Below are 11480 nucleotides of genomic sequence, written 5' to 3' on the forward strand. Positions count from 1 at the left end.
GCACCCATCACGGGATTACGAATACTTTGAACAGAAATATGTAAGCGCTGTCAATTTAGATGCCCTTCCCCTTACATGTCAAGGAGTATACTATGCTCTCGATTCTGCCGTAAAGGATCCTCGCTTGCAAGCCGCGTTACCCAGAGAGTGGCTTGTTTTAGCGACAATAGTTAGCGATAGTGATCTCACTCGCGTCATTAACTATGTCTCTGGCCTGTCCATCATAGAAGATTCGAGACCGATACGTCTTAGGAAGCTTTGATACAACGACTCAGAAAGTATCACTATGCCGAGGAACGTGGTGACGAGTCTAGACTCTCCTACCCATGCTTATTTAGATTGAGGCGTGCTATAGTATATTGATTCTGGTTGACCAAGGAAACCCTTGAAATGGTTTAGGCTAGTTCTCACCAACTTTCGTCACATATCATCTGGATTATGCTCGGGCCCTCCATAGTACGACAATCTCGCCGATTCCGCCCGCTTTCACCGCACAGCCAAGTCCGTTAGAACCTCACAAGATCGACGAGCTGATCTTGGTTGCTTCTTTTACGGTTGAATGAAACATGGGCTGGGCAATAGTGTGGATGGCTGGTCCAAATGGGGAATCGTCCCTGTTGCCACGATCCTAAACAGCTCCCACTAACAATGCAGGTCGGTGCCTAGAACTTGCAACTGCAGCGAGGACATGACGGGCACTAAGTTAGGTGTACTGGGTTCATCTCCGATAAGGCTAACGCAGGGGTGTATGTGAAAGAAGAAAAGAAATACAAGCTGGGCTGCAAGGATGGCACAGACTAAGGATGGGTCGATTGCAAATCCAGAGTGAACGAGACGGGCTTGGCGTGACCAAAGCCAAACATTTGGAACCGTACTCTTTCTTTTTTGAATTTACGGAATGCCCGGGGCAAACTGAGGCTGACTGGATTGGAGCTGAGTACCAATTCAGGCAAAGTTTACATGCAAGAGGAGGTGACGCATCATTATCCAGAGACAAAATCGAAAGTGGCTGGCTGCGGACATGATTTCCAATGAGAGAGTGGATGGACCTCGGACTTCATGTGTAAATTACGCGTTCTTGATTCCTTGTTAGAGTGTAAACAATCAAGCCTTCCTCTTATGAACAAGCCATCGGCTAAGTGGCAGAAGTATAAGAGGGCAAGGCTCCTCCTTCTCAAATACATTCGAATCTCAGTAGCTCACTCACACCAGCAGTCAGCTCTCTTCAGTTTCTCTCTGCATTTGAACATCCCTTCACCATCACTGCACATTCCACAAGATGGATTCTGCCCCGTTTGCAAACCTCCCCAACAAGCCCGATGCTTGGAGGCTTGATCTGCCAACCTACACTGGACAAACGGAGACAACATTCTTTGCAGCTGACGGATTTCAGAAAGAATCTGAATCTGTCATCGAGCAAGTAGTCCCTCCGTTCGCTGTGGTCGATCATCAAGCTCCCGGCATGAGCCGCTGTAAGTAAACCAAAGATTGTGCCACTGCAGTCGCCTGACTAACCATTGCAGACATCGTCAAGATCGAGTCGCGTTTCAAAAACAAGAAGACCGGCCTTGACATTTGGAAGATTGGTGCCGGATGGCTTATCCGTCCTGATCTTCTCGTCACCGGGGGCGACGTTGTGTATGATACCGAGTACCAGCTCGGTGCCGCTACACAGCTCAAGTGCTACATTGGCTATCGCGGCCGCGACTCGCCGGAGAACTCGCAGATTCAGTCGCGGTACGGTCGAAGTGTTGTCACTTCGGCTGAGTGGACTGATCAGCTGGGTGCGCGCTCGCGAGACATTGCCTTTATTCAGGTTACCGAGCCGTTTGTGATTGATATTTGCACCTGCAACTCCCTCGAGGATGTCAAGATCGACGTGCCTGAGCTTGTTGATCCTGTCCCCCAACCCGAGGGTAAGTGAAACCCGTTTGAATGAAAACTTATGCTAACTGCGGGTGTGAATCAGAGGAACCCGTCATCCCGGTCATCCCCGAGATTGAAGAGACGCTCAATCTTACTGTGACCCACTGCAACGGCTGCGGCGGCTCTTGCGGCTCAGTTACCCCGATCGAGGAGCCTCAGATTCAAGAGGAGCCCAAGTCTGAAGAAGAAACCCCTGCTGTTCCTTCAGGCAACACGGAGACTGATTTCGAGATCGTTGAGGAAAACACCCCGACAACATCGGAGGAGGACGCGAGCAACGACACTGACATCTTTTACGAGGTGCTCAAGACCGTCGCCAGTCTCGAGTCTCTCGAGAGCACTTCACCCTTGCTTGAATCGGCCAGCGATTCCGTCAGCATCACAGCTGGAGCTTTGCTCAGCTACATCGTCGGGGCTGAGACCATCTCCAGTGGCGCTGCCACAAAGATCTCTGGCGCCGCAGAGCGCGCGTTGCTTGCCGAGGCGTCTCTCGAGGCGGTCCTGGCAATTGAGGAGTCTCCCGAGCTGGATGAGATTCTCGAGCACATGCAAAAGAACTGGAACGAAAACGCACCCAAGGTTGACGAAAGTGCGGGCCTTCTCGTTTCTTACCTCAAGGAAGCTGCCCGCGATATTGCCTCGTACTGTGAGACGGACAACAATGAAGTTGGGCAGTCCACCAAGCGCAAGCGTCGCGCCCTGGCCATCAGAAACTTTCCAGGACTCAACACCAACGACACTGGCAAGGACTTTATCAAGGGCCTGTTTGGGCCAACCCTTCCCCTCGCTGGCCGCGAAGAAGTCTTTTCTTCTCTCGGTCCTGTCTTGAGGAGTGCCATCTCTGCAGTTGAGCAGCTTGTCTCCCAGGCTGGTCAGACTGCTGTAGCTGAACGTGGGCTAAAGTTGCTTGAGAAAGCGACGAGCCGCGGCGCTGAGCTGGCCTCTGAGATTGACGAAGAAGCATCCCGAGTCCTCCTTCAGCGTGCCATTATGGCAGATGCCGCCTTGCAGGCACTTTTCAGCCTGTCCAAGGAGAAGCTTGACGCTTTGAAGCTCATCCCTCTTGGGGAGGTCCCCGTTGAGGAGGACATCTTTGACTTCCTTAAGAGAGTGGTTCAGGATCGAGGACCTCTTGCCCTCTACCCTGCTAAGCACGCAGTCAAGAAATTCACCCCACTTCTCATCGACGCTCCTATCAAGTCTCAGACTCAGTCAGTTCAACAAGTCACTGTCAAGACTACCACACAGAGACTTGTGCTGCGAGAAATGCTCCGTGGAGCTAAATCCTCTGTCATTGTGAGTGATTTTTGCAGCAAAACATATTACCCTACTAATTGTTATTGACAGGCTCTGTAATACCTTCAACCGCTTGACGTGGTTGACATGACCGAATCTGTATGGGACGTCATGAGACGTACGACTGGAAACCAACAGGGGCCCCTGAATGGTGATATATGTATGGTACCGGCCACCTCCGGATATTCCCTTTGTTTGCATTTGTGTTTTGTATTCGCAGTTTGGTTGTTCATCATTTGTTTCTTTAGTAGTAGCTGAAATTAAATTAATACAGTCATGTTTTGTTTGTTTTTGCCGTAACGATAACTTGGTTAATTATCCTTGGGACTTTTCGCGTCCTGTCCATCAGTACCAGTATCCAGACTGATCCTTCAGGAATCTACCAGTGAAAGACTTCTAGGTACAAGCACCAATGATAACTATTTCCCGTGGTTGATCTCGGGGGGTGGAGACATGGTTAGATCTTCATTTACGATCGATCCCAAAGTATTTGAAGGGAAAGTTCGATAATAAAACGAGGTGACACCAAGGTAGAGCAGACTTGTGAAGAAGTTTGTATTTGCCAGATGGGAAATTGATCCTAGCTGCTCTTGGAGCTCCATTTAGGCTCCATTACTGCTACAGACTTGATCACAGGTACATGTCCCCTTTAATTGCGCCATCATTGCGTAGCACTACAATTGCCAAACGTGGCCCGAATTCGTCTTTGAAGAGGCTATGGAATGTTGACTATCACTCTCATCTACCTATAGGCAGAGCAAAGCACAACTAGCAATAACGAGAAATGGAACACTGGCGCTAGTCCGCGTGCCGCTAGTTTTGCTGCTACTGCTGGCACAATCTTGGCTGAAGGATGTTGCTTTGCAGTTGGCTGCATCAACTGATGAGCTGGCAGTGGAGCTGGCGCTAGAGCTAGCACTGGAACTGGAACTAGAATCGTCGCTGTGGTCATTCCCCGAAGAACTGCTACCGGGGACTGTATCAGAACTTGAGGATGACTTCTCTCCTTTGTTAGGGTTGAGTCCCGTGGCTTGGAAAGAGGCGAGAATCGTGTCCTCGGTGCCGTCAACGACGGTATCATTGGTAGCACGGAGGCTATCATACGTGTAACTCTTGCCAGAGTTCGTTCCCGGGGCCGTAGAAGTATTGTAGCACTCCATAACAACCTCACTGAAGGTAGCAAAATAGTACCCGTAATTCTCGATGTCCGCGGCGTCCCAGTCAATCTCACCTCCAGCCCAGGCGATTGTTCCGGCGGCATTGGTGGAAAGACCGCCTGGCCAGAGGGATAGTTGAACACGCGCAGGAGTCTGCGGGAAATCGAAATTTTGACTCGTCTCGTTCCAGGTGTCGTTCTTGTTCAAAGTGCGGCCCAGAGTGCCGTCGATGTACCACTCGACCGTGTCCGGAGTCCAGCGAATTTCGTAGTCGTGGAAGTTGTCAAAGCTGTCACTCATGGTGAGATTCGATGCGTGTGTTGGGTCTAACTACCTGTTAGTATGTTCTCGTGGTCGAATCGCGCGATGAAAGTGTAAGTGCGGTAGAGGAAGCCTCACAGGTCGTTATGCCTTGAAAGTAATAATTTGTCTGGGCTGTTTCAAGGTCTACACCGATGAACTCGAAATCAATCTCATCCTTGACATCGGAGAAAAGAATAAATGCTGTCACAACGCCGGCACCTCGACTCGTTTTCAAGCGAGCCTTGACATTGCCGTACCACATATATACGGTAGAGGATAAAACAGTCCCGGAACTGTCTTTCGGCATGGTTAAAAGAGTGTTTCCCTTGTACAAAAGAGGGTCTCCGGACGACATCCAATCCGCTTCGGTGGAGTTTCCAAGGTAATCGCTAACATCAGAAACACGATCCAGTGAGTCCATGGTGAGAGTGCGGTCCTGGCAAACAGGAGCAGGCATGCAAGAGTCAAGAGAGTATGACATGGTGGGATCGCAACCACCAAGGCAGTATGCTCCAACACCACACTCGCCATACGCTAAGAAAGTGTGTGAGTTAACTTCCATTACGCCAGAATATTGACCTACTGGAACAACATGGGGTGCTCTTGGGGCACTTGCTGTCAGCAGAACATGACACAGTTGCCAGGACCGAGCCAGTCCCAAGCAGAGCGCCCAATGCCAGAGAGCGTAGCATTATGAATAGATATTAATGGATGCAAATATGAGCCACAAAATTCGGGTACCGAATTGTCGATCGTTGGTCACCAGAATGGGGAGTATAGAATATTAGATAGCGCCTGTAGTTCGGTCGTTGTGTAATCGCAAAGGCACTCAAGGACGGCTTGAATCTATTGACTAAATTTCAAGCAGAGGAATCGAAGTGTGTATAACGGACGGTCAGCTTCGTCGTAGGAAGCGTTGAACGAATGTGGAAAGTTTGATCTCTTGGCAAGTCGTCGGTAGCGAGAGTGTCGGAGTGAAGACACTGTCTAGACCTTCTTCAGGAGGGATAACAGGCCAAAAGGGCCAGCAAGGACGCAAATCAAAATAGAACCAAGATATTCGACATTAATGCCTGTGTAAGGGCAGCAGAAAAGATGACGACGAGTGAATGAAGGAGAAGAAACCGAGCAGCACGCGCGAGCCTAGGATATGCCAGTTAATCTACCACACAATAACGCGAGTGGGCTCACTGCTTATCCGGAACCCGGCATTATGGATAGGTAATAGAGGAGGCAACGCCACTGCAAGAGACAAAGGGGTTAGAAGGATATACTGAGGGATGTGACAAACACTGGGTGTGCACCACCACATTTGATCGGCTTGTTACCCGAATAATTGCAGCAATGGTTCCCTAGACTCTGTTAGTCCGGGGCTAAGACCCACGTAAAGCCATGATGCCGGGAAGACGGCATATTGAAGTGGAGTCATTTGCCCAAATAGGGTCAAGACCGCGTCATCCAAGCTGACGACGACATACACAAAATGATAACTGGAAAGACGAGGCCACGACAGACTAATTTCCTTTAATTCTCGACACCATTTTTGTATTGGCTGATTCGCGGCGTGCCTTTCCATCTTAGGTCGAACGTCGTCGACTAGTCTCATTCTGGCTGTCCCCTCTCTACAACGGATGCCATCGCCGAGCCGCTCTCCGCCGGTCCATAGATCAATTCCACCCGATTAAAGCTGGTGGGTTAGATAAAAGTCCCATCATTATTACGTAGAGCTGGTACACGAACGGGATTACCACATAAATACGTATGGGATGTCCATCTCACAGGCCTGAAGATGATCCATTTGGTCCTGGGTAACATGAGTACATGTAGCTTCCTGGAATTGCAGTCGAGTTCGGAGTAGCATTCTCGATGGCATTGTGTTGCTCAACAAAGTGAATTAGAGTATAACCTTGATATATAACAACCTTCGGCCCCTCCAAACCTTCGCCTATCAACCTTCGACCCAGAAACCTTCCGCCCCCGATGACTCATGAAGCAGCCTTACGCCGAGCCTCCTCCAGCAACCCCAGCAGCTCTAGCAGCCACGCCCTATTACAACTCAGCTTCTCGAGGTCTTCCTCGTCTGCTTCTATAGTTATATTTCTTATAACTACTTTTTAAAAGGCTTTTAGCCTATTTTATTAATATCTATAACTAAATAGATAAATATTTAAATTATAAATAAAATTATATTTTTTTAAATTTTATATTAGTAATTTATTTATCTTAAGAAAGTAAATAGAAGTTGAATTAGTATTCTTTATAGTAAGCTATAAGTATATAGTTATCAGCCTGTCGCTGATTATTCTTGCTGATATAGTAATTTGTTTATCACTAAGGGAATAGCAGAGCCAGGGATCCACGATTATCTCAGTCGTGCTCTACTCCTGTAGCACTGTACCAACATTTTCTCAGATACAAAGTATAATAAATATTAAGCTATTTTCTCACCCATGCATTAATGCAGATAAACTAATATAATAGTTTTGCGCAAGGACTGGACTGGTGCCGACACAGTATGCTGAGAGATGTCAAACACCTGCTGAGAGTTTTCTAGCCCAGCCAGTTGCCCGAGAGCTTCTCTGGTACAGTTGCTTCGAATGGAGACGGCAACTTTTGGGGGTGTGTTCCTCTCATTCATAATCCCTTGTTCTTCCAAAGGATAATCACCGATGACATCACCTTGAGCTGGTGAACATTGCTCCCACTTGGAGGGACGTCCAAGTTTGAGCCCCTGAGGGAGAACGAGAGAATTCTTCTCGGGGCATGTAGTGGCATTATAGTTATTCAAGGGTAGAGTGTGCTTCTGATCTGAGACACTTACTGCGGAGAACGAAGAGCCTGTCATTTGTCAATATGAAGGTTAAATTCGGCCCCTTAACTCGGAAGAGAAACTCTATACTTGCCACTGTCTCGTGCACTTAACGAAAGGCTGTTTTTATTCCCGTTATCTTACAATCAAGGGACCTTTAAGACCTTCGACGTTCAAGTGTCCCTTCTTGGAATTAAGTCCTACAGAGTCCTGCGACCTGAGTTTATTACTTAAAATCTCAGTATTGATTACTTTGTCAGTGATGAAAAGGTGAAGAAGCGAGCCTTATTGCCGGTTACCTTCCGCCGAAGTGTTGGTTCAGGATTGGTAATGATAGAATTGATGCTCTTAGTTCGTTCCCAAACAATCGGACCATGATCCTGCCAAACATGGCTCTTCACCCTCACACGATCTTCCCTGTCCCAACTACCTAATTAATCACTACTTCAGGCCGAAACGGAAATGAACCGCCATCTTATCAAAGCACATTCGTAGCACCAACCATTCCTCCCATCCGATCGAGCATTTGACACTGCCCCACGTCGAAGAGAAGCTCTCAGCAAGGAAGTCTTATTATATAGAGCTGATTTGGCCGTGAATTCTCTCGGCCTTGTTGAACGGTCATTCTATGGGCGTTCCGACACGAGGATGAATTATGGACGCCATATTGTCATGACTCACCCGCCTGTCCGCTCCCTTTGAGCGAGGTTCCTCTACCACACACTACAAGTTTTTTCGCGACATCCCAAGTCCAGAGTGACTCCAACATCGCATTAAGATTTAGGAAAGGATTTTCTTCCCTCTCGGCAAATATGTTGAAGAGTGGTACACGGTATTTTGAGCCCAATGACTTTTGACATGGATTCTTCCTTAGTGGGATTTGTTGGGGTAGACACTTCTCGCGCTAAAATGAATGCATGTCAGAATTCTCTGAGTCCGGCAGCTACCTTGAATCACCAACCAACGCAAGCTTGCACACTAACCTGATTCGTGAATCAGCGAGTCTGGAGATCCCAAGGTAAGATTATGTTTATAAATAATATGGGAATGTTGTTTTCTCACTTTTGCATCTCCCACCAAACCACCAGTCCCTGATCCTTTACATCCAGCTCTTTCCCCTCCTTCTACCCGACCATTTAGACCTTGACCAACAAACATGAAGGCATTCCAGTACAAGAATTCACAAACGGGCTTGGAGCTCCGGGATATCCCCGTCCCTGAACCTGGTGGCGAACAAGTTCAGCTCGAGGTCAAGGCCGCGGGCATGTGTCACTCCGACTGCCATATTGTATCTGGCTCGAGCGACGCGTGGCTGATCAAAAAGCCCATTACTCTCGGCCATGAAGTCGCCGGGATCATCACCAAAGTTGGACCCGGGGTTACAGGATTCAACGTGGGAGACAGAGTTGCCGTATCTCAAGTCTGCCACCCGGTTGAAGAACGTGACTGGTCGCTCGGCATTGGACTTGGCTTCGACGGTGGCTATGCCCAGTATGCCGTTGCTCCTGTACGCCGGCTGATGCACATTCCGGACGGCGTTTCCTTCGCTCAGGCAGCTGTGGCGACTGATGCGTTGGCCACGTCATATCACGCTGTGGTGGCCGAGGCTGGGGCGAAGCCTGGCTTGACGGTTGGCGTAATCGGTCTCGGCGGTTTAGGAATGTCTGGTCTTGGGTTTGGAGCTCTCCAAGGAGCTGTTGTGTATGGCGTTGACATTGTTGAGGATAAATTTGACGAGGCGAAACGGCTTGGTGCTCATGGATGTTTCAAGAGCTTGGACGAGGCCAAGGACGTGTCTTTTGATGTTATTGTTGACTTTGCTGGCACTGGCTCCAGTACTGTGACCGCCTTGAGTGCAGTCAAGCAAGGAGGAAAGGTAGTCGTGGTCGGCTTGGCTGCCAAAACGGTCACGGTGCCAACTGACGTACTGGTTCTACGTACGGTGGCTCTCGTCGGATCGCTGGGGGCCAGTGTCGATGATTTGGCCGACGTTTTGAAGCTTCTGGAAGGGGGTGTCATAAATCCGTTGCTGGTCGAGGTACCATTTGCTGAAATACCCGCCAGCATCGATGCTTTGGCCAAAGGGGGTGTCAAGGGAAGACTATGGGCGGACCCAAGCAAGTAGTAGAATAATTGCGTGAAAAATAATTCTACTCTGATGCATGCTTTTTTCATCAGTCACTCCCCGTTGGTCCGTGTAGATGCAACTTGTAGATTCCGTCCAATGGTCTGCGATCTGAACAAGCACAAAAAACTTGAAGGCGTTGATTTCTACTGCAATAGTTGCCAAACTAATAGCGAATGAAAGTTCCTGTCTTCGTAATCTACTCCTGTCTATGTACAGTCCAAGGCTCATAATTACTCTCTGATCATCCATTTTATAGCCTCCGTCAGGTCCTGGTCGCTCTTGACTGAAGTGGCCAAAGGCAACATCATGAAGCCGTGCGGTAAGCCAGGGTAGACACTGACTTTGATAGGGACTCTAATTTAGATGGTTAGCATGGGGATTGGGGATAGGGAGCCATCATACCCAGCCTGCTCCAGCCTCTCGGCGTAGGCAAAGCCATCGTCTCGCAAGGGATCGGCTCCAGCGATCTGTATGTACGTGCGAGGTAACCCGGATAAGTCTGATGCTAGAAGGGGCGACATTCGGATGTCCTCGGGAGGGGCGCTGTAGTAGTCGAGGAACTGCGTGACCGCTCTAGATGGAAGAATCGGGGCGTTGGCATTCTCGTCGTAGCTAACAAAGTCAAGATCTGCGGGTTGTGCTTTGGGGTGCACGACAAGAGGGATCCTCAGTATTTGCCCGCAAAACGAGACACGCTTGGTATCTCGCGCTCGCTGGGCCAGAACAGCTGTCTGAATGATGTTGAGCCGTTGTATCTAGTCAAAACACGGCGTGGGAGACTTACTATATTTCCTCCTGCACTGAGGCCGCCCAGAATAAGATGACTTGGATCGCCCCCTAGGGTCTCAATATTATCAAATACCTTGAAATCTCAGTATATTACATTTCTTCACCTACTCGAGTGTGGGGAAGCTTACCCAAAGTACTCCCGCCCAGACATCTTCGAGGCCGATTGGGAAGGGATTCTCCGGTGCCCTATGGTCAACATTTAGCGAAGAACCTACAGTAGATACCTTCCTTGGGGATAAAGACGACTTGGGTTACCTACTTTCGGTAGTCTACACTGACGACGACTGCCCCAGTAGACTTGCACATGGTTCTACAGGCAGCATCTTCCGAGTCCAGATCGCCAACAGTCCAGCCCCCGCCGTGTACACTAAGCAACTCTTTAGCAAAAGCCCACCCATACGGGGATCATGTGAATGTCATACTAAACAATGACTGCGCGTTCCGCACATTGGACGTCTGGGGTGTAGATGCGAACCTGGTTCGTCCATCCTCCATAGCCCGGTATGGGAATCTGCTTGATGGAGAACCCAACAGGAGGGCTGTCATCCCGCGGAAACTTCATCTGGCGAAGTTCCTCAGGTGTTCCTAGTAGCGGAGGAATCGGAACATGCTTGGCGAACTGCGGAATGCCTGGTAAGTCTCATGCGCGGTAGTCCACTCGGGCGTGACAGTACCTCGGTCCATTCTGGACTGATTTTGGCAAGACCAGGCTGACGGGCGACGGATGATTGCATTTTGAGGCCACGGTAATTGGATTATGGATGGAAAAATGGTGAAAAGATGGCTGAGTGGATGGAGAAGGCTTCGCCTCACACGCGCTGCGACTACTTATAGAGACGATTCAACTTGGTAAGAGGATGAGGGTATTCGAGACTCAACTGTTGAGGTCGTCAGCTAAGACTAGTCTAGTTTAGTTACAAATACAGACGGCAAAATAATTTACTTGATGTGCATCACACGGACTGCCGATCGTGTTTTTCTTGAGTCAGAAAGACGTGGTCCTGCTTGGTCCCACACCTTGAAAAACGCATGTCAGAAATTCATGCGTCAACTTGCAGATGGCTTCGCGGAT

The 11480-nt window shown here is 49.1% G+C and overlaps 4 protein-coding genes across 4 annotated transcripts; 2 read left to right on the forward strand and 2 right to left on the reverse strand.

Moving 5' to 3' along the window:
• Positions 1-1279: 1279 nt before the first annotated feature.
• BGZ61DRAFT_527587 (uncharacterized protein) lies at positions 1280-3282 on the forward strand (the record flags this gene model as incomplete). The annotated part of the gene is made up of 4 exons (XM_046253126.1): positions 1280-1472; positions 1524-1916; positions 1970-3222; positions 3274-3282. The coding sequence occupies 4 exons, from the start codon at positions 1280-1282 to the stop codon at positions 3280-3282; spliced, it is 1848 nt and encodes a 615-aa protein (XP_046109016.1).
• A 686-nt stretch (positions 3283-3968) lies between these two features.
• Positions 3969-5374, reverse strand: BGZ61DRAFT_411483 (concanavalin A-like lectin/glucanase domain-containing protein; the record flags this gene model as incomplete). Its single annotated transcript, XM_046243269.1, has 3 exons — positions 3969-4705; positions 4779-5216; positions 5266-5374. The coding sequence occupies 3 exons, from the start codon at positions 5372-5374 to the stop codon at positions 3969-3971; spliced, it is 1284 nt and encodes a 427-aa protein (XP_046109017.1).
• Positions 5375-8647: 3273 nt separating this feature from the next.
• Positions 8648-9616, forward strand: BGZ61DRAFT_472975 (chaperonin 10-like protein; the record flags this gene model as incomplete). Its single annotated transcript, XM_046248402.1, has 1 exon — positions 8648-9616. The coding sequence occupies one exon, from the start codon at positions 8648-8650 to the stop codon at positions 9614-9616; it is 969 nt and encodes a 322-aa protein (XP_046109018.1).
• Positions 9617-9849: 233 nt separating this feature from the next.
• On the reverse strand, positions 9850-11142 carry BGZ61DRAFT_527590 (Alpha/Beta hydrolase protein; the record flags this gene model as incomplete). Its single annotated transcript, XM_046253127.1, has 7 exons — positions 9850-9973; positions 10022-10350; positions 10404-10481; positions 10537-10594; positions 10668-10775; positions 10831-11027; positions 11083-11142. The coding sequence occupies 7 exons, from the start codon at positions 11140-11142 to the stop codon at positions 9850-9852; spliced, it is 954 nt and encodes a 317-aa protein (XP_046109019.1).
• Positions 11143-11480: the final 338 nt, after the last annotated feature.

The sequence above is a fragment of the Ilyonectria robusta genome (genome assembly GCF_021365365.1).
Source record: "Ilyonectria robusta strain PMI_751 chromosome Unknown BGZ61scaffold_3, whole genome shotgun sequence".
Classification (NCBI taxonomy): domain Eukaryota; kingdom Fungi; phylum Ascomycota; class Sordariomycetes; order Hypocreales; family Nectriaceae; genus Ilyonectria; species Ilyonectria robusta.